Source organism: Gavialis gangeticus, unplaced genomic scaffold (assembly GCF_001723915.1).
Source record: "Gavialis gangeticus isolate Ggan-Ray unplaced genomic scaffold, GavGan_comp1, whole genome shotgun sequence".
Lineage (NCBI taxonomy): Eukaryota > Metazoa > Chordata > Crocodylia > Gavialidae > Gavialis > Gavialis gangeticus.
The window spans coordinates 4,533,358-4,555,561 of NW_017729017.1; the positions used below are offsets into that span (position 1 = coordinate 4,533,358).

The 22,204-nt window shown below is 47.7% G+C and overlaps 1 protein-coding gene across 1 annotated transcript in view; it reads right to left on the reverse strand.

The window, feature by feature from the left end:
• Window positions 1-318: 318 nt before the first annotated feature.
• Window positions 319-22,204, reverse strand: part of MYBL2 (MYB proto-oncogene like 2) — a 34,373-nt gene continuing 12,487 nt past the window's right edge. The window contains exons 2-14 of the mRNA XM_019513023.1: window positions 19,912-20,005; window positions 18,189-18,260; window positions 16,540-16,632; window positions 15,205-15,425; window positions 14,881-15,037; window positions 13,773-14,042; window positions 12,424-12,810; window positions 9,110-9,249; window positions 7,670-7,769; window positions 6,942-7,055; window positions 5,574-5,690; window positions 2,512-2,667; window positions 319-623 (exon numbers count right to left, since the gene is read on the reverse strand). Of these exons, the coding sequence (XP_019368568.1) occupies window positions 495-623; window positions 2,512-2,667; window positions 5,574-5,690; window positions 6,942-7,055; window positions 7,670-7,769; window positions 9,110-9,249; window positions 12,424-12,810; window positions 13,773-14,042; window positions 14,881-15,037; window positions 15,205-15,425; window positions 16,540-16,632; window positions 18,189-18,260; window positions 19,912-20,005 (2,050 nt within the window). The 3' untranslated portion in view covers window positions 319-494. The remainder of the gene's footprint in view (window positions 624-2,511; window positions 2,668-5,573; window positions 5,691-6,941; window positions 7,056-7,669; window positions 7,770-9,109; window positions 9,250-12,423; window positions 12,811-13,772; window positions 14,043-14,880; window positions 15,038-15,204; window positions 15,426-16,539; window positions 16,633-18,188; window positions 18,261-19,911; window positions 20,006-22,204) is intronic.

A 22,204-nucleotide genomic window follows, 5' to 3' on the forward strand; every position in this document is an offset into this window, starting at 1 on the left:
AAGCTTCTTCCACCAGTATGGAGGACAAGGCACCATGCTGTCCTCAGAGGAATAGCAGGGAGATGGAAGGTGAAATATGCAAGGACCAGAGCAGGCTGTGTGAAATTCAGATTGATCTGTTCTGCACAGCAGGGAATCTACTGGGGTTCAGTAAATGTCTTGTCCCCATTTCACAGGTTATTTATTTCTACTAATGGAGAAAACAGGAAGGAGGTTTAAGCTCTCACATTCTCTGGGTTGGGGGGGAGGAGGAAGGGAGAGGTATTTTTCTGTAGTCTAATTTTTCTACTACTGGTTCCAAAACTTATATTCCATTTTTCATCCAGCATTTAACACAATTTATTAAAATATGACTCTACCATGTAATACAGAATTCATAGAAGGAAAAATCCATAAAAACACTGTCTTGCCAAAAAAATTTCTTCCGTGTGTTCTTTCTTAATCTTCCCATTTAAAAACCAGTACAAAAAACCATAAAAAGGTAGGGCAATCCGTCACGATAAGATTAAGGTCCGTGATGTATGGCTCTGTTTCAGCATGCCCAAGATCTGCCGAGCTTTGTCTTGCATGATGAGCTGGTCTTTGGTTCCACCGCAAGCCACTGCTTTCCAAGCACGGGACATCTAGCGTGTATTGGGGGGAGGAAGGCAGGGAAAACAGATTTTAACATACATGCATAGCAGCAGCTCTGGGTTACAGTAAATACTTCTTGGCAGGACTACAAGACTTCAGGAGACTGTATAGAAACCCCCAGCAGTTAGTCTCCAGGGGAAAGCAACTGGTATGAATGAAACCCAAAAGCTACAGTAGCTACCTCGTCATATAGCAAGTCTTAATTGATGTCTGCTGCTGCAGATCTGTCTTCAGGCAGCTTTGCCACTAGGAGTCCCTGCTATTGCAGCAAAAAGCTGGGGATAGGAGTGCAAGTTTGGGCAAGGGGCAGCATGACCACATCTTTCCATGCACTACCCTGGGAACTGTACTCTCCCATTCAGATCCAGAGTGACTCACCCCAGATCTGAGTCAGGATGGGACTGGACACTGGCAGCATCTGCCTTCCAGTTCCCTACACTGACCACAGGACCTTTTGCAAAGATCAAAGTATGGGCATTCATGGAGGAACTCAGGCAATGTGCATCTTACCAATATCCTAGGGCCTGATTTTCCCCTACCCAGTACAGGACCCAAGCAGGAGGTGGGGAAAGGAGTCTTTACATGGCCTATGCCTATCTTGGGCTACCCAAAAAACCACCATGGCCACAGCACAGGTCAGACAAGCCCTGATGGAAGTTCTCACTTGTGCTCAGCTGCCCATGCCCCAAGGAGCCACTGTGGCCATCTGGAGTAGCCAGAGTGCAGTGTTCAGACAGGCCCCCTACACTGACTGCTGCTGGGGGTGGGAAGCAGCCAACTGGCAGCCTGTGCACCATGTGGCAGGCACCCCTCTACACCTGAGGGACTCCTGGACAGCTGTAGCCAGGAGCCTGCAGCCCCTTTGTGATGGAGAAAGTAACAGAAAGGGGCTCCCACAGAGAATCAGATCTCCAGAGCATTGTATCTGCTAACAGCAGCACCACCACCACCAATGTAGTTATAGCTGCCAGCTCAACCATGGCTCAGCAGGCAGTACATTTAAATTAGGGCCACTGCAAAGAAAGCCGAGGTAAATCCCAAGCATCTTGCAATACCTTCCTTGTCAGTCTTCCCTTTGGGCATCAGCAGAATGGACAAAATGCCCGGGGAATTTACCTAATTGGGGATCACATGGGTCCACCCTTCCCTCCATGCACCCCAAGAGTCCCAGACCCTCCAAGCTTTTGCCAGTAGACGTTACTTATACAGAGCTATTAATGCCCAGAGCAATTCACTCCCAACCCAAAATGGGAGACATGGTTTATAAACCAGGGAAGTTAAAAATGCAAGTCCAGTTTATTCTGAGGTCTGTGGGAATTGCTTTGATGGAAGAGTATTTATTCAGCAAAGGAAGGAGCTTTCACAAACAAATAGGTTTAATCCCCATTACAAGCATCTGAGAAGGAGGCTATCCCTTCTCTCTGACTCATGTAACTGAGTGCAGCTACAAAGAGACAGAGACAAGAAGTTGGGCTGAGAAGTTAATAAAGTGCATATACATGGGCCTTTCAGGCTTTCAAAGCACCAACCCAGTGTAATATTAACCCCATGATACCAATGAAGAACCAGCTACAGAAGAGGTTCAGTGACTTCCCCAAAAATCACAGTGGCAGAATCATCCTACTCCAGGTTGCGAGACCTAGGCTCAAATCATCAAAGTGCCCCGTGCTGGGTCTGGGCAAGGTGTCTGATAGAATTAATGTAAGAAGAGAAATAAATCTGCTTTGGAGGGTCTCTGTCACCCTCCAGTGCCTCATCTAATGAGGTGTGCTTCCACCTTCATTTTACAAGTCCTAGGGCAGTGAAAAGGGTTTCTGCTGTTTGCTAATATTTCGGGGGGAGGGGAAGGAACAGGGGCAGCTGTTTGCCAGCACTTACCGGAGCTGGAGGTTTGAATTGGCTTGGGATTTTCCTGGTGCAGGATGTCTTCTCAGTCTTCACTTGCACCTGCATGAACCCCCTATTAAGCAAACTGTTGTCATCCTTATTGCTGGAGGAAGAGAAGTTCAAGGACCTTGAGAAGAAATTCACTGACTGCAGCAAAAAAAAAAAAAATCAACACAGGGAAACAAGTTAGTCTGCCCCGTTACACCCAGGAATACTGGCCACCTGCATTCAGACACTTGTGTTCCCAAAATTCTCCAGTCCAGTCTTTTCCACCACACCAGAAACAACTACTTAAAAACAGTTGCTGCCAGCAAGGTCTTAGCAACCAATGTGCATAGGAGGAATTTACTTAGAGCCTCACTACCCAAAGCGCACAGCTCTTAGGAAAAATTATACAGGGCAACTGGGTTAGAACCAAATTAGCACCAATTGTGTTTAAACACGGACTCATCTATGCTACAACTTTCTGCTGAAACAGCTACACTGGATACAGATATGGAAGAAAACACCATACCCTTCACTGAGGCAGCTCTGTCAGCAAACAGATGAGATATTTGGGGAGGTGGGTAGCCAAAACAATGGAGGGGAATCCATGAGGGGAATCTATCTGCAAACCTATAGCAGCCACAGCCCAATACTGTAGACAAGAGGGGCAGCAGCTAACCAGAAGCCTAATGACACCTGGGGAAGACAACAAAGGAGCAGTCCTTGTTCAGCCTAAGTGGCAGCTACAGATTGGAGAAACTGGGCCAAAACAGCAGGGAATTTGCAGCTGGCAAGTGGCCATTTGTCTTGACGTCCTGTTGGGCCTATCCAAGTGGGGTGATGATTGGGCCTTCAGGCCCAACCAAGAAATAAATCTGTTAACATGGTTCCAACTGCAGCATAGTCTGTGCCATGGAGACAGAAGGTGGCTTCTGGAGGGCCAAAGGAAGCTTGTGTTCTACAGACACTCAGGGCATTTTTACACATGCAAACGCCACAGCGCTGGGCGCTTTGAAAAGCAGCCGGTGCTGTGATGCTTGCAGTTGAAGAAGTGGCAAAATGCACGTCACCACTGAGAAAATGGCAATGGTGCTCTTTTGAATGAAAACACATTGGAAGTGCTTAAGTTCAAAAGTGCACCACCACAATTTTCTGCATGCTGACACACATTTTGCCACTTATACAACTGCCCACAGTGCAGCACAGTTCCCCTCAGCTTGCACGTAGAGCAGACTTGATTAATCGAGTCTGCTCCAAAGTGGCAGATCTCCAGCACGTCACGGGACAGAAAAGTAAGTGTATAAATGCCCTCAGGGATGAGATCAAGTCTGGTCTGTATACAGAATTTTCCACCCCATTCCTTCTCATTACTGGGGAAAAGGGAAAGGGCCAGCACAAAAATCAGAGATAACTTGCCTTTCAAAGGCAATTACTTCCCCTTCCTGCTTTGTGATAGGCCAGGGGTTCTCCTGCATCTGCTAGATATCACCCCATCTTTTCTCTATGGCTGTAGAAGATGGGACTAGGAGCATTGACCTCAAGCTTCAGCAGAGGAAATTTAGGTTGGAGATTACTCTGGTATTGGTGAGATACCAGCAATAAGATTAAATAGCATCTAAGTATTGTTAATATGCAATCAGTGCATTTTTAGCAAGCCCAGCAGTGCAGCAGACTGGAATGGGAAAAAAGTATTATTGTTTTGCTGCTGCTTTAACAGAAGTAATCTCAAATTTAAATCTCCTGCCCTGCTCCTTTAAATCCCCCCCTGGGGAGTAATTTTTGTTACCCCAGACTTTCATGTCTTTGCAGTTCACCTTCAGTAGCCGCTGATGAGGCACTTACTAGATCAGAGGATACTTTTATGGTGCAAAAGATAAGGCACAATGGGTGCTAAGAGGGTACAAGCCATAAACCTGCATCTGAGTCCTTCTTTCAAGTTTTGAAATGCAATATTAATGTTTCATCAGACTTAAATCAGGAAGAATTTTTAAGGTATTAATAAAAATTTAAAAAAGAACCACAGAGTCCACAAGAGTATATCCCAGCAGGCTCCATTTTTTTTATCCACCCATGTGAGAAGCCACCATGGAAGCTTCCCCTCATTAAGAGGCAAATGGTAGGGTCTATTTTCTACCGGACATCAGGCTAACAGGGATAATCACATCTCTACTCATGAAGGAGGCTTCACAGAATATTACATTTAATGTTTCAGGGGTGCAGCATTGCAGGGAGAGGTCTGCAATGATCTCAGACAGCACAGTGTGAAAGGTGCTTAAGAAAGGCTACTGCTCCATCGCATACAATACCATGTATGTGACCCAGAATGTAGCAGAAACCCAGCAGCAAGGTTCACAGCACAGCACTAGCCCAGCAGTGGAGGGAAGAGGTGAAGGGATATAATGTGCTTCCCTCTAATCTCTGACAGATGGTTCCTCTCAATACTGTATGTGCTTAACTGGAACACCCCTAATTAGCTCCACTAATACAGTCTAAACAACACTCAGCTGCCCTCCGACTATTTCTGCTTTCTCCTGTGGATTCAGAGATGTTTGCAGTTGGTCCTGCAGGAAAATCAACATTCTAGCCAGCCAGCACCTCCTCTGTTCACACTGACAAGGCTTATTAAGCAAGTATTTTTTTTAGCCAGTGTCGCCAGACCCCAAAAACAGAAATTCACCAGACAAGGCTTTCTAGAATCATCACAAAATGGTCACTGGACACTTCATCAATTTTACACACAGTGAACTGATTCTTAATGTACACTTAGAATCAGATTCCACTGGAAGTATACTGGGGGTCTACATGTGATTCTATTCCACCATGCCCTAAAAAATTTAAAGCCAAAAGGTGGGTACTTCTACTTTTTTGTGACTCCATCTTAAGGGTCAGATGATGATGTGTTAATGGATTTTCAGGGATTTATACAGGTGGACTGGGATCTCACCCTTTGATGTTAATATGCCTGAATGCTTAGAACTAGCTAGAAAACAGTTAAGTTGGTAACTCTGTTCTCACCACATTGGCTTCCAGCCCTCCCTTCCCATCTCCACCACTTTAGCATCCCTCACCGGTGCTCTTTTGAAACAGATCTGCTTGGGTAGAGTGGACATTGTGTGCTTTATATCCTCATCCACGATGTCGAGGGCAAGGGACTTCCGAACTTTCTTGATAGGACTTCTGTGAAGCTGGGAAGCATATAAGAAGTAACAAAGTAGGCAATCATAAATATTGGTACTGGCACAAGGGAGGGAATAGCCAGTAGCAGTGGAAGAAGCAGCATGAAAGGGGAGGTTCAGAAGGTAGTTTATCAGCCTTTAAAAAAGAAGAAAAAAGATCCCTGCTGTACACAGCCCTTTGGTGCAAAAGGCTGGGGACCATGCAGACTGGGTTATGTTCAACACTTCCTGTTGACATTTATACTAGTGTAAGATGTTAGAAACCCAAAGCCCCTAGAGATTGAGTACACAGAACAGTGATAAATGCCCTTACTATCACCAGTTCTGAACAGCAAGCCCCCTAAATGAGTCACTCCTTAGTACTCTGCCAAAATGGCAGGTGTGATTTGTGATGGGGACCCCTTTCTCCTGAAACTCACCAGGATAGCTCATGCAGGTCAAGCAGCCCCCTTAGAACAACAAAGTTTTGGCTATATTGGACCAGCAATATAAAAGGCAAAAGGCTCTAATATGAAGCCCATGAGTCACCCCATCCCCCTACATGCAGTCTCTCTATGAAGTATCACCCTTGAAAGGGTCCTTAAAAGATCAAACCAAATTGCTCCAGGTGCAGAAAATAGAACTAAAGATGCTGAGTGTCATAGCACAAGGAGCCCACACCAGGGATTCTCTACAGCAAAAGATAACAGTGTCACCATTTGTCTTGTGCACACAGACAACATAAAAACATGCTGATCTGCACCACAACCACCCCAACAGGAGTGATATCTATTTACTCTTTTTGCCACAGAACATAGCAGATTCTTAATCTCAATGCTAAAATCCTTAATAACAAATAGTTTTGAAAAAGTAACCCCCCTGCAAGGACAGGAAGGGAAAGTGAGCAGAACACAAGGGACCGAGGTAGAACTTCCCTAGGAGACCTGAACTAACCCCAAGTCCTTAAGAGAAATGCTATGGGATCTTTACTCACTACAGGTGCATGGAGCCTTGGTAGCAATGGTAGTGGTACGCTTAGCTCTGGGGCATGTGTTCACTGCACACTAAGCCATGATCCAGAAGCATTACCATAAGCATCCAAGTAGTCCCACTGACTTAAAAAGCAACATTCACATGCTCAGAGTGCCTGGTGGGAGGATCACTTTAGCAGGAATAATGGCAACCACTAAACAGCCAACAATCTGCCCCTGCCCAGTTATGGAACCTGACCAGCATGTAACACGGCAGCGTGACAGCAGCTGTATGAGAAGAGAGGCTCACCCCTTGTTTCCGCTTCTGTTTCTCAGGCTTCACGTCATCTTCTATGATAAGCTCAATGCCAGCTTCACTCCGGAGCACTTCTTTCAAATCCTCTTCTAGGTGCGGAGTCTGCGGCTGGAGGGAATATCAGGAGCAGGGTCACAGGACAGGACACTGTCAGAGGAGTGGTACAGAGCAGGCTAATCTGTGCCAATGCTGATGATGAAAGCATGGGCTGCAGCTGACTGGGGGTAGGGAAGCCTCCTTTATGCAATACTGGCTTACTACAATCTAATCTCATAGCCTGATTTTCTAACTTGCCTTCACAGCATCCCTGGTCAGTCAGAACTAGTTACCAAGGCTCTGGCTCAGCAGGGATGCCTGAATGAATACCAAACCTGAGAGAAGGGAGCATAGCACTGCTGGTTTATATACGATCTAAAGGCTGTGGCTATCTCTGAGGGCACATTCATAAAGACACTGAAATCCCTGGCACAACCCAGCCCAGGAATGTACCCAAGCTACTAAGGGATTGTGCATTAATAATGACTGGGTTGGTTGATGGCCCAAAACAACTCAGCACACTTCAATTCTCAGATTGGGCTGGAACATTCCCAGGTGTGTAAGGGTGTTTTGGTGAATGTTTAGGTGGCAACAAGACATTGGCAATAATCACTTGGGGGCCTACAAGCCCAGTGAGCAGGCTCAAGCAATGTTGGAATGGGCACACACGTCTATTCAATACCTACCAGAGGCCTCATTGGTCCATACTTTTCCAGGGCATTCTTGAATGGCGTGGGCGTGTGAGGAGTATTGTCTGCTACGTATTTCTGATCAGGGGTGACAAACCTAACAGCAGAGACAGGACAGGCATTCAGGAGCAGAACATGTTGGGACCTGCTACTCTATGCTGCATCTTCCCTTATCCCAGCTACTCTCCCTCCCTCGAGTAAACAGCAGCACACTGTGCCCTGCAGCCCCAGAGCCATGCTTCTGAGCCTTCCTCAGAGGGCACGCTCCACCGGTGCTGGGTTCTGACATTAGAATCAGCAGGCCCTGCTGCCAGGTGGGGGTACTGAAAGGGCTCAGGCAGGGCAGACAAAGCAGTGGAAAAGTAGGTACTGTTGCTGGAGCCAACACATGGCCAGCCCTAAAGTAGCAATCTCCATCACTCACTCAATCCCTGAGGACTGCAAGTGAACTGCAGCTCCTTTGGGCAGGGGTACACTGGAGCTCTGGGGAGTAAGGAAGTTGCCAGATGCTGGGCCAGCAGAAGCCCCTCACACAGAGTCATGCAAGCAAAACCATGCTTTTGCAGGGATAGGGCTCTGGTTGTGACCAACTATGCTGAAAAAGCACCATTGTGCCAAAATAGCTGCATCTATGCCAACAGCACTTTGTGGCTGTGGTACACTAGATAGCTGTACGTGTCTTGTGCTCCTGCATAGGACTAGCCCTGCTAACAGCTGCTACCCCTCCCCTGCCCAGCTCCAACTGTGAATACAAAGCATTCGTTTCCATAGAAGAGGTTTCAGCTCACCCAGAGCTAAGGAATGCAAATAAAATGGAGCATGATGCCCCAAACTGCCTGTCAGGCAGGGGACACAGTTGTAAACGAGTGGAGCAGAGATGAGCAACCTCCCAGTTCCTAATGCAGCTGTGTTCTCCAGGCAGACACACCCAGAAGCTAAAGCTCCATTCTGCAAGGGCAGAGCAGGTTCTGCAGGCAGTGACACTGGCTATTCAGACTCTTGCTGATTTGGCTTGGCCCTCTGCCTTCCAGCCACACACCCTCTTGAACACTACAAGCAGGAGGTGGACATAACAGAAGCTGCCTGAGGGCTGAGGCATTTTATCATCATGAGCAGATTCCACAACTCATAGGTGAGACTTTGGCTTTTCAGGCCCATCCACTGCTGACTGGCCTCACCTATTCTAGGCACTCACCGGTTTTAAATCTGAGTACCTTCATTCCAGCAATGGGGAATACGACTCACCCTTCAAAACACCTTACAACACACCAGCATTCTTGTAAAACAGATTCACCAGGGGGGAATCCAACAAGATAAACCTCAATACTGGCAACCCCGCTTCCTGTTCTTGGGGTTGCCACAGCTGCTGGATAACACTGCAAAAAATCCAACCTCCCTGTGATGAGATGGGGTTTGGAAGGAGGAAAAAAGACTTACGCTGAGTTCTTCTGGAGCAGGGGGGTTTTGTCCCTGTGCAGCGGGGTGGTCACAATCACCTTCTGACTACAGACGGGTGTGGAGGTCAGGGATGGGTTCTCCAACTCCAGTGTATCCTGCTTGGTCCAGAAGTTTAAGAACTGCCCAACAAGGTAAATGAAGAAAGGTAAAAGATGCTGAGCATACTGGAAACTGGAGGTTAATCTCACCATTAAAATTAAATTTAAAAAAAAAATTGCTCTGGCCTAAATACATTGGTTCAGTGTGCAATCTGTAATAGTAATAGTGTAGATACTGGTGCAACTCCTAGCACAGATGCAAGTAAAATTTATGCTTTTTTATTGGGAACGGCAACACTGAAAGCTGTACAATGTATGTATGGCCAAGACGGGAGTGGGCACGCCTACACTAAAAACAAAGGTGCATACTTAACACAGATTTGCTATCCTTAGAGAATGTCCCACTTTAAATGAAGCAGATTGTAGCTTTGATATAGGTTAGCAGCTCTAGATAGAACCTCAGGTTTCCCAATCTTCACCTTAACCAGCTACCTCAGTCCCACTAAGCCAGGGGTAGGCAATTATTTGGGCCTGGTGGCTACATAGGCAATTTTGATGAGTTGTGGTGGACCAAGTCAGCACCACCCCAGGCCATGGGCAGGCAGGGTGCGTTGTTTAGGGGTGGTGTTTGGGAGTGAGACAGGCAGGTGAGGCCTGGAACATGGGGCAGAGTCACAGGGCAGTGACAGCATGGGGCTGGGGCCTGGGGCAGAGTCACGATCTGCTGCCTGCATGCCCCTGCCCTGTGGCAGGATGTGTGTGCATGTGCATGTGTATGGGGTACTAAGCCCCAGGAGCCAGCTGGAGGTGAAGGGAGAGAGGGGGGGGTGCATGCAGCAGAGTTGCCCAGGTGGTGGGAAGGCAGCTGGGAGCTGGAGCCAGAGCCCTGTATGTTGGAGCAGGAGCTTCCCGGCTGAAGCTTCCTTCCCACCCAGAGCAACACAGCAGGGGCAGAAGCATGAGGAGCTGCCGCTGGAGGCAGGGGAAGCTAAGCAGCACCCAGGGAGCTGCACCAGGAGCAGCCCCACTAGATGCTGTGTGCACTGGCCCAGACCAGGGCTGGCAAGTGTGTACTGGTTCAGACTGGGGCTGGAGTGCAGCACAGGCTGCCCCAAGCAAGGCTCGGCCCCACACAGAGTGTCACAGGAGCAGCCACAGGTCGAATCCAGCCTGTGGGCCATATTCTGCCCACCCCTCCACTAAGCCATAACCTTGTGTTAGCTACCACAAGTGAAAAAAGAAAAAAGGACAGAGAAAAGCCTCTTTGTTCTTAGTGAAGATGAGACCAGTAAAAACTACATCTTACCCCACAACCAGCCTACCAGGAACTTTCTTGGGAAGGTTGGAGGGGGAGGGCAGGGGGAAGAGAAGGAAGCTATTTTTGTTACACTCATCAAAAAAGATTGGCTTTTTGGTTGGAAGAAGACATTGGAAGTCAGGAGATTTGTTTTCCATTCCTAATTCTAACACAGATTCACTGTGTGATGTTTGGAAGCTCAGAAAACCTGTGCCAGTTCCCAAAATTGCAAAAAAAGGGCACTACTGAACAGAAGACTAAGAGGTAACACTCCTACAGTGCTGAAGTGTTTTGAAATCCTTAGGTAGAAGATGCTGCACAAAGATGAGTACAATGAATCCACTGCAGGGCAGAGGAAGAGACTGTGGTATATTCCTCACTAAAATCCACAGGCCTCAACCACTTCAGCCAAGAGGATGAACCAGCTCCTCACCTATACACAGGCCAGGCACCAGAGGGCATGCATGTGCCAGGAAGGTCAACTTGTCCTAACCCAGTAGCACCCAGGGGAGTCCTTCAAATTCTTCTTAATTGCTGGGATGTTTACAAAAAACACTTGACAATAGCTTGGGCAATGAGAATACAGGCCATCACACTAACAAACTGTCTCAGTCTCTGTGTTCCTTCTATCTGCTAGAATTATCTGCTGTTGGTCTTGTACTGAATTGCAAGCTCTTTGGGGCAGCGATCGTCTTGCTTTTGAGGCTGCACAGCTCAAAGAATAATGAGCCAGAGCCAAAGCCAAGAACCAGGAGTTGTCACATTACAGCAATAAAAGTGTGATATACTCCATGTAAACACTGAACAAATGACAGGCTCTGCCCCAAGCAGCTTACAGCGTAAGGCTACAAAGTGAAGGCAGGCAATTGCATTACAGAACAGCATAGTTCCAGGTCCTGGCCCTGAAGCCATGGTTCTTGGTGGCCTCACAGAGGGTTAGCCTTTAGCCAGCTGACAGTATGCTCATGAAGAAAGGAAGAGGTGGTGTTTCTGAGATCAAGTGCTTCAAAATGCAGCAGTATTAGAAGTAGGCTAGCTACAGCAAGGCACACGCAGATGGGGGCAATCAAATGTTAAACCAGGTTATACATATTAGGTGAAAGGAGGTGTCGAAGCAGGAAATGGGAAGGTGGTAGGAAAAATACAGCCCAGGGGGAATTGTGGGAAGGCACTGGAAAGGAGAGGAGTGGGGGCGGGTGTGGGGGTAGGGAAAGTGTAAAAGCCTGAGATCACTTGCAGTAAAGAGAAGCCCTGGAAGGACTACCCTTAGAGCAGCTGTAATCCAAGTCATTGCATTGTCAACACAAGGCCTGTCTGATGCTTTTGTTATCAAGTGTAGCTACATGATTTGCCCTGACAGCTTAAAACAGAAAGAACACCTTTCTGTGCAGGTACCCCAGGAGAACCTGCTGATGGGATGTTCTTTTGTTTACACTACACTGATGTTGTGCTGGTAGCACTCACTGCCCAGCAATACTTTAATATGGTCCCCACAGGTGGCAGTTTGGCTTTCTGACAGTGGGGATAAGAGCTGGAGGTTATCATCTGCCTACAACACTTGTTGTATCCCTGACCCAGGAAGACTGATCCCTGCCCTTTAGCTGAAAGCATCCCCACAACACAGACATATCCTCAGCCTGTTTTCTTGTGAAAACTGCAATGGCAACTCTAATGACCAGTGGACAGAAAAATCCCAGTTCTGAGTCCCATCTTATACAAATTGCATCAAGACTTTCCAGTGACTGCACTGCCATCTTATGCACTGGCCACTCCTATTTCAAGGCAGGAGGCAAGATAAATCTTAAGCCATCAGAAATTGTTAGTCTCTGCAACATGAATGAGCGCAAATAAGTAAAGCATCAGAGCAGACCTATTTGCTCCTGTTAATTCATGCACTGAAAGTGTCCCCAAGCAGAAGACAACAGAACAAGCTACCATGTTTCCATCTAGCTACATACCTGGGATGGGGAGAAGGGCAGTGCCTTGACAGGGGTGCTTTTGGGTGTCATGCTGTTGCAGGAGTCTATGAAGGAGAGGCTGGTGCTGGTGGCATTCTCTGTGACAGGTGAGAGGGAGATCTTCCTCTTCTTCTGCCTTTTGAAGATGCAGGGTGGGGTCCCAAAGCTCACCTCTGAGCGTGGGGAAATAGGGATCAGTTCACCCTTGCTGCTTTTGCTCAGGTCTGATATGGTATGGCCATCCAGGCGATACTCCGTTACGTTGGACAGAGATATGGGGGGTTTGCTGGGAGTTTGCCTAATTGGACTGTTGCTGTTACTGCTACCGCCCCCAGAGGGATCTTCAGGTAGGTCAAAATGAGTCAGGTCACACCATCCATCTGGATCCTGCCAGACAAGCGAAACACTCAGAAAGGGCCCAGGAAGAGGACCAAGGTGCTGTGGAACATCCCAAACAAGGACATGACCTTGCAAACAGCTGCAGAGAGAGTCCATCAGCTTGAACTCTAAGCAAACAGACTATTAAACCTTAGAGCCAGCCATCATATCCCTAATCAACCTCAGCATGAGGCTGTGTTTAGCGCTTATGATAGTGACAGATTTCACAGCACTGTATCTAGGAAAATGAAGGCTCAGATTTTCAAAGATGCCCAAGAGGTCTGCTTAAATTACATGGGAACAGGACACCCAAACTCCACAGACAGCCTGGAGAAAATCAGCACAAGCTTCTGACACAAAGTTCTGCCAAAGGCCTTCTCTCCTGACCAGCTTCATTCTCTGCTGGATCAGTCCTGGCCCCACACAGCTGTGCCAATGGAGTGCACTCCAACTTTGAGTGTCCCTTCCCCATGTCCAAAATGAGCTGCAAGATGTAGTGTCCCCTCCTCCCCTGGCAAAGAAAGTTAAATCTCAGACAATCATCAATAACATGGTCAAGTCCAACTGATGGATGTCACCTTTTCTAGGCATTTCAAAGCCCCTCTGGTAATGCTGTGTGCGTCACCCAGGATCAGGCTGTCCTGTATTAGATGGGCCCATGCTGGCAAAAAGCAGCTACCCCCACATGCTGGCTCAGAACACAAAGCCTAAACCTAACCTTTGGGTAGCCCACACAGAGAAGCAGGTAAGTGTTTCCTACTGTCTGGAAGAAGTACACAGTGCCAATCCAGCTCTATCAAAGAGGCAGTGGGAAGCAACAATGAAGTCAAAGAGAAAGCCCAGTTCTGGAACTTTTTCTTGAGGAGCCTCACTGAACGCATCAGCCAGGATCACTTACAGGTCATGACACTGAACTCTACCATCTGCCTCTCTATAAGATAGAGATATATGAACGTTGTGCCAATTCTTACTGATTCTATCATGTCCAGAGCTTCTGTGAAGGCAGGTCCCGAAGTTGGGCACAAATTTGCAGCTTCAACCACCCACTTGTAAGGAGAGGTGCCATCTGCCGAGGTGTTTTCAGGCACCACATCCTCCAGGGTCCCTTCAGCATTGTCCTCCACCAGTTCTGTAGCTGGCTGCTCCAAGGGCAACTCCTGTAAGCCCGTTACTTCATCATCACTGGCATCTTCCTCTTTTATTTCTAAAGCATCAGCAGGCCAGCTGGGTAGACAGCTTTTCTGTGAAACACAGAAGCCACCTATTAAAATTAAGTTATGGCTGCAAAGTCAAGTTTTGAGATTCCCCATGCAATTTTCCTTCAGCCCACTCATGCGTATACATTACGGTGGAGTCTTGGCAATATCATATAGGACATATGTGGCAGAGGCAGGACTATAACCCAGCACTTCTACTTCCCAAGCCTTTGCTCATCCTCAAGAGAGCATCCCCATACTTTACATCCCACTACTTCAGCCACTGTCCATCCTGAGCACCAAATGATGCATGGATCTTTGTAGGACAGTTAAAATAGAATCATGCAAATTGCAGACTCTGCTATGACAGATACACAAGGTAACTGCATGAATTCTGGCACCTCCTAACTGTTGAAAGCTTAACTTTGTAACCTTAATGTCGCTTCAATCGCATGGATTTTTGTTCATAAGTACTTTTCTATTTTTTTCTTTTCTTTAAAAGAAACTAGAAATTCTGTTGCATGGAACAACACTACCCACATGTATCATTAAAAGGGTTTAAAACTTTAGATACACACCCACAGGCCTCTAACACATGAGCTAAGAGAATAACAGATAACAATAGGAGGTTAATATCCTCTAGATGTACCATCGATAGAGAACTGCAGACTACACAACTCCATTTTCTATACAAGAAAGGAATATGGAGGGTCAGGATTCCTGGCTAGTGGGTACAGCCACTCACAGAACTTTTCTGCTGATGGGAAGTGCAGCTGTGGATTAACAGGACAGAAATGGCTACCCCCACACACCCTTCACAACCAGACTGTAAAGTCTTCCATAGCAAAATCCGATGCATCAGCTGATTCGCTTGGTGTGATACCTGGTTTCTGGCTCTTTGGAGACTTTGGCTGTCTTTCCCATCCACTTCCAATAATAAGAATACAGATTTGGACTCTTTAGAATCACTGAGGAAACCTCCCATGTCCACTTTCCGCTTGATGGTGGAGTTCCAGTGGTTTTTCACAGCATTGTCAGTTCTGGAAAGAAAGAAAGAAGAGCCACAATTATAGCGATCAGGCCACCAGTGTTAAGAGTCAAAGCAACAGTGCTGATGTATTTCTAACCCTTCTGCCAGAAGCCTCAAAAGGCATCTCTCAAGAGCCCACCAGACCAATAAGGTGTTAGCATCAGGCAGAAGCCCTACCTGCCAGGAAGCAGCTTGGCGATCTCAGCCCAGCGGTTCCCCAGAACTTTGTGGGCCTCAAAGATGATCTGGTCCTCATCTTCTGTCCATGAAGACTTCTTCACCTCAGGGTTCAGGTGGTTGTGCCAGCGCTCCCGGCACTGCTTCCCCAGCCTGCCTTTCAGGTGCTTTGCTATCTGTGTCCACTGCTTTGTGCCATACTTTTTTACCAGTTCAATTACCTTCAAAGAACAACAAAGGGAAGTGAATGAAGAGACAGTTTTCAGCTTTGCTTTTCATCCTCTGTGACTCTACAAGAACCTACTGAGGATGCAGTGAAAAATGTTTAATTTAGAGAAGAGTCTGCATGAGTAAAGCACCCAGGCCCTTGGGTACCATTACCACACACCACAGATCATCATTTATATCACTGCTGGGAGGGTGCACACTGGTGCCATTCTGTACTGACTATGCAAGGTATAGGGGAGTGACCAATCATGCCCACCATGAAGCAAAAGGCTTTTGGTGACTAACAGGGGAGATGACTTTTAAATCAGGTGCACACTTTTGATGTAGTGACAAGCTGTCACATGCTCCAAGCCTCCTCCAGCTTTCTCCTTCACAGGGAGGCACTGGAAATCACTGTATCCTCTTAGTGCACCCCTGCTATATAGGGACTATTTCTTCAACATTCGATGCATCTAAACCTCTATCCAAGGAGGTTTAGATGGAGGAGGTTTATACTGCAGTGCCAGTATATACATGCTGGGCTCTATCGCAATTAAAGAATTAAGAAATTATAGCCTAGCTGGAATGTGACACATGGCAGCAGAGTTCTGCAATGCCTACTAGACAGTGCACAGGCAAAAGGTGGAAGGGACAGCAAGGTAGCAGCTGTGATAGTCAGACATGAGGTGGGCACTCACTTCCAGGGAGTTAGCAAGGGAGCTGGAGAGGACAGCGCAGATTGAAAGATGTGGAAACAGAAAACCTACCACAAGGTAGCATCTGATCAGTAAGTCCTCTCTCACCATGTCTCCCTGCTGGCCTCCATATCCATGCCCCAGTGGTCTCTGCTGTGGCAATATGGCATGGGGAGCAGGTCAGGCTTTCAGAAGAGCAGGGCCTTGTGCATCTACAGCACCAATGACTTATTAGGATGCTTGGGAGCAGTTAGCCGAGTGCACAGAAGTTTATCGATGCTGCTCTTCTGGACCATAATCAAACCCAAACAACAGGCATAACTCATCACATTTCAGACAAAAGTATGTCAGGCCTGAGCCTAGCACCCCTCTCATTGTCCACAAGGAGCATCCAGCTCTTCTCCCCTCTCAGTGCAGCCTGTCAGCTACTTACCTTCTGATCCTCCTCTTTGGTCCAAGGACCTTTCACCAAGTCTGGGTTCAACACTCTCAGCCACCGGTACTGGCACTGCTGATCACTGCGGTTCTGTGAGGGAGTTACAACATACATGCATTAGAACAGAGGCCACTGACAGTAACTACAACAGCAACTGAGGAGAGCCTGTCACAATAAACCAGCTGTTTAAAATGTGCTAGGAGCTGAGACAAGATGGGATGGGAAATTGGCCACCACTTAGTCAGAGGCTTTAAGCCATGTCAGGCAAGTAGCAGCCTGCTACTTACTGGCACAGGCAAAATAAGTTAGGCAAATTCCTTGCTAAGCCCCAAAATGCATGCATCCACAACTGACCCCCCTGAGAGCTAGACAGATGCACCAAGAAACAAATGGGCCTCAGAAACCAAAACTCTTCTCTCATCCCTAGATGTGATCCCTACAGGGCAAGCCTGCAGCACACTGGCAAATGCATGCACAGGGGCAGCTTCTGTCATTGCCATATTCATCAGGTGGATAAGTAAGGGACTCCAGTCTCTAAAACCATTGGTCACCCCTTTAGTCCATTGAACATGCAGCCTCTGGCCTTTGGGAGTGGGGGAGATATCAGGCAATGCAATTGCAATCAACTGGCTGAGGTAAGACAGTCTCTCAAAATGTGCTCACTGTTCTTCTAGCAGTAGCTGTTCAGAGCTGGCCCTGTCTCTCCTCAGTGCTTCAGCCAAACTGTCTGTATCCCATGCTCCCTATACCACACAGCTCAGAGCTATTTATATCCCACATCCCTTTGGTGACTGAAGCTGTGTTTACAGCAGGCAGTCACAAGCAGTATCCATACGCATGGCCTCCTCCTAGTTCTGTTATACTCCAAACATACTCTTCCAAGCCTGGTGGGATGAGCCAGACTAGGCATGAATCAGAGAAGCAGCAGAGAAAGGAAAGTGGCTTGGGCCCAAAGCCCCTCTCCCTTCAGCTCATCTCGCAGAAAACTTGGCTTGCTCCAAAATCTAGAAAACACCCACCACCTTCCCTTCCTGCCTGAGGTAGCACTTACTGGTAGCCACTGCATGCACATGGCCACTGACCCAAGCTTCTCTTCTTAGCTCTGGGCAGCTCTGATAGACCCTCCTCACTAATCCAAAGCCACATGTGGCCTTTGGCTGAGAAGGAGGCCAGGGGAAGCAGCTTGGAACAAGCATTTCAAAAGAGAAAGAAAGACACACTTAGTTCCAGGGGCAAGCATGGTACTGCTCCCTGCACAGCTCTCTCTACAGGAGAGAGTAAGGTTTGCAGGGAAAAAAAAAGAAACCTGTTTTACATGCACTCTGCTGCCATTACTGGCATTAAAACAGGCAGCTGTGATCTCATGCACTAATCAGGATAACATGGAATCCTGTCCCATGCCCCATCTCCAACATACTTGGCCTCCTGGGGCCTCAGACAAACTGTACAGCCAACCCCGCTGAAATGGGGAACAGGCCTTTGGCCTGCCTCACAAAGCTTGACAGAAGAGTTGTTGTTAGTTTCTGTACAAGCACAGGGTGCTAGTTCATGTCTGCCAAGCGCTTCAGGTGCAGGAGGTCCAGGTCCTGTAAGAGTGCCAAGTATCCCATACTGGACAAAGGAGAGCTGCTAGATGCCCCACTTACAGGGAAATGACTTGCCAGGAACTTCCAGTCAGTCTGTCCAAACTGTTTCACTAGCGCCTTCAGCCGCTCATCCTGTGAAGAACAAAGTTGTCAGCTTTCACAGAAGCAGACAAGAATGAGGGCCATATCATGCTGTTGTAAAGAGAGCAAGCCATGCCCAAACTAAGTATGTAAGCCAAGGAAAAAGAAAATTGAACCTCCACCCTGCTGAGAAGTTTATGCCATTTAATACCAAAATATTACTCCAGCTGCTGAGCATCATTCAGTAAGCACAACTGCAAACCTGGCACATAGAGATGCCTGGCCCAGAACTTTAGTAAAATGGTCTAGGCAACTCATTAAATACAAGAGCTCAGCTCTGTATTTAAATTCACTTCTAAGTCAATTATGGTCTAATGTGGTTTGGTTCCAACTGTATGGACAGGGTCTACCTGCTTTCTAATTAGCATGTTTACTACCAGTATATTCCTAATCTAAGAGCTAAGAGCATCAGGGGCTGGAAAGGACCTCAGCAGTCATCTAGTCCAACCCCCTGCATAGATGCAGGATCAGTTATTCCTAAACCTTCTCAGACGAGTGCCTGTCCAGCCTCTTCTTGCAAAGCTTTACTGAAAGAGACTCCACAACTTCCCTAGGCCACAAGTGAGGTCAGTAACTCAGTTCTTCTGGCTGTGAGAAAAGAGGTCGGAAACAGCTCTCTCACCCAGGGGAATTTGAGGCCTTGCTCTCACTTTTGAAAATGTGTTACCTCAGTATGAAAACTTAGTGAAGATAAAGGCATCTGTAGTTTTCACAGGAATTAAAATGAGGAAACCTATCCCTGAACTCAACCTGTTCACTCTTGTAAAAACTACCACAACTGCCCTGCCTTCACTAGGATATTGTCTCATATCAGCAACTTAGAGATAAAGATTTTTTTCAGAGTAAAGACAATGCAGCTGAGTGGAGTTTCTCTCATTTGTAAGGACTAGTATCATTAGCCTAAGACAGCAGTTCCCAAACTGTGAGTTGCGACCCCAAATGGGGTTGCAACATCAGTGGTTGGGGTCACGGCCCAACAGGCAGGACCCAGCACAGGAGGAAGCACCACAGTGAAGTGCAGCGGTGGCAGCAGTGCAGAGCTGTGCCCCCAGTGCTACTGGGTGGGAAGGGGTGCCTCAGCTTGGTGACCGTGGCAGTGCATCACTCCCGCCCGCTGGGCCTCCCGCGGACAGCAGCTGGGGCTTAAGCGCTCCTAGGAGTGGTGGGAGCTGCAAGCCTTGGCTCTGGGGCTCCTGGGAGCAGTGTGTGGCTGCAGGTTGGGAGTGAAGGGCACCTGGGGGGTGGGAGTGAGGGGCCATGCTGAGGAAAAGTGTGGGAAGCACTGGCCTACAGGTAAAGAAGTTGCTACCATGGTGTCATGGATCTCAGTCCATCTACTTGCAACAACAAACTAAGCCGGATGTTTTAGAGTGAAGGGGAAAGCTCTGTGTAGTGCATTCCCAAAGTCAAGTGGATACAAAAGGACCAAAATTTGCTTGGGAAAACACTAGTGACATTAACAATCAATTCCCCCTCCCCCCCAGTGTCTGATTAAGACAGTTTGATCCACAGCTTACCTATCCAGGAAGTTACTGAGGTCCCTTACAGATGATGCTTTCTTCTTGATTCATCTCCTCACAGCCACAGTACACCCATCCCCTGAGACATACCCCTTTGCAGCAGGTCCTGTGCTACCACCTACCTCTTCGTGGGTCCACTTGACTTTGCACCTGTTCTCCCGCTGCTCTGGCACATCAGAGTCTGTATCCTGGTAATGCAGCTCTTCTTGTTCCTCACTTTAAAAAAAAAAGACACATTTGTGTTTGAAGCAGCAGTTGAAGCAAATTCCATAGACAGCTCCAGGCACTTACTTTGCTCACGGTGCTTTTCAGAAAGCTTTGGCTAAGTTTCCTAATGCAAGCAAGCCATCTACACAATCTAGGCATTAACCAATTTTGTGGGAACACGGGGGTAAATTCAAAGTTGAGGGGGCTAACTTTGTTGACCAATTCCATAAGGCCACATGTGAAACATTGAGAAGCATTTAGCCGGGTTGGACCCTTTTAAAAAACCAGAGATATGGGCCTTTTACCTTGAAGGAGGAAGTGCTCCATGTTAGGCCACTAACCTAGGCCTAAGGACAAAAGGCTCAAGTGCTTACTTTGCCACAGATTTCCTGTATAACATTGGGCAAATCACTTTGGTTCTCTACATTTGAGTGCCCCATCTGTAAAATGGGGATAATAGAACCTCCCTAAAAACAATAGGGATTGTGAGGCACTCAGCAATGGTGGCTACTGAAGTACCAATCCCAAAAGGCCACCAAGATAAGACAAAAACTAGGTCATTATTTTCTAAGGTGTCACTAACTAGTAGCTCTTTGATTATTTGCTGCTGGGTCATGTAGACCACTATATTTAAAACCTTTGCAGACAATTTCAGCAAGTGGAGGTCTGAACTACCCCATGGTCAGAACTTATACACAGGCCAGGTGCCGAGTGAAGATATTTGAGCTCATGATGCTCAGACCTCATGTATTCTGCAGACCAAGAAGGCTTCAGTCTCCTCCAGTGCTGTCAGCTGGGCACCTCTCACAGACACTACATTCATATGTAATAAAATAAGTCTTCAGGAGTGACCAGGGGTTTAAAGGGACATCAGCTCTGCATTAGCCATTCACAGGCTGCCACTGAGAGATGAAGAAACAAAATACTTCTCTTGATATTTCCCCCTCTACAGCTAGTCTTTTAAAAATTAAATTAAAACTGGACAAAAGGAAAACATGTTTGCAAACTGAAATTGGCAGGGGCCCTCCTGAGCAAAGTCATATTGGAAACCATAGCTGATTTCTTATGTGCTCAGATTTCAAGGGAACCTTAAGGTCCCAATCCCGCAAGTGTTTATGCCCCTATTTGCCTTTGCTGCTGTGAGTACAGGATAGCAGTAAAGTGACTGAAGTGAGCAGCAGTCACAGCACACAGGCTGCCCAACCACTGTCAGGAGTGCTGCAGACTTCACCTGGGTTTTCATTATGGGACTTCTCTGGATACATCTCCTCTGTGACTGCAGACCTCCTCCCTTTCTCCCTCTCCCATCAGTGGTTGTGTAACACCCCATAGCAGCCACATACTTACTCATGTGGAAGGCTCACACAGGGGAAGTATCGAACATATATGCAGTTTCTTTCATAGCAAAAAAAAGCTGCCTGCATTGGGTAACCAACCTGCTCTCCACAGGACACCATGCTCAACACAGTCCAACGGCAGCTGGCCCAACTTCAGCATTTCAGTTTACTTTGCTCCCACCCACCCTAAGAACATGGCAGAACCTCCCTCTCCTACGCCCCCACCCCGGGTGTAGCAACTGGAATCAATCCCAGAGGTTGAAGATCTGTAACTTGAGCTCAGGTGAAGCAATATGGCTGTGCAGACTGAGCAGGGAGCTACGACCAGCAGACTGGGCTCCAGTCCCAGCTCTGCCACTGGCCTGCTGGGTGACCTTGGGCGAGTCACCTCACCACTCGGCCTCTGCTTCCCTGCCTGCAAGTTAGGGGTGAGGATAGCGCTCTCCTCTGGAAAGCTCTTAGAGATCGGTGGGGCAAACGTGCAACAAAAGAGCTGGGGAATGTGAGCCCATCTGCACACTGAGACAGACATCAGGCACATGAAAAGGCAAAGGGGGGGGGGGTCTGGTCCAACCCTGTCAGCTCGCCCCTTGGGCCTGGATGAGGCTTCAAAAGGGTGGGCCCATATGGCCACTTGCACCACAGTGGCCCACAGGCCCTTCACCCAGGCCCAGCCTCGCCCTGCTGGCCTCTGCCCTGCCACCCCCTTTAGGCCAGGCCTCCCCCATGGCCCTTACGGGACGTGGAGCTCCAGGAGGAAGAACAACTTCCTCTGTGCCGGAGATGCCTGCCCCCTCCCCCATGCATCCCAGCCGGGCCATTTCAATCACCCCAGGCCCCAAGCCCCTCACTCACCCCCTCCCCCCACCGC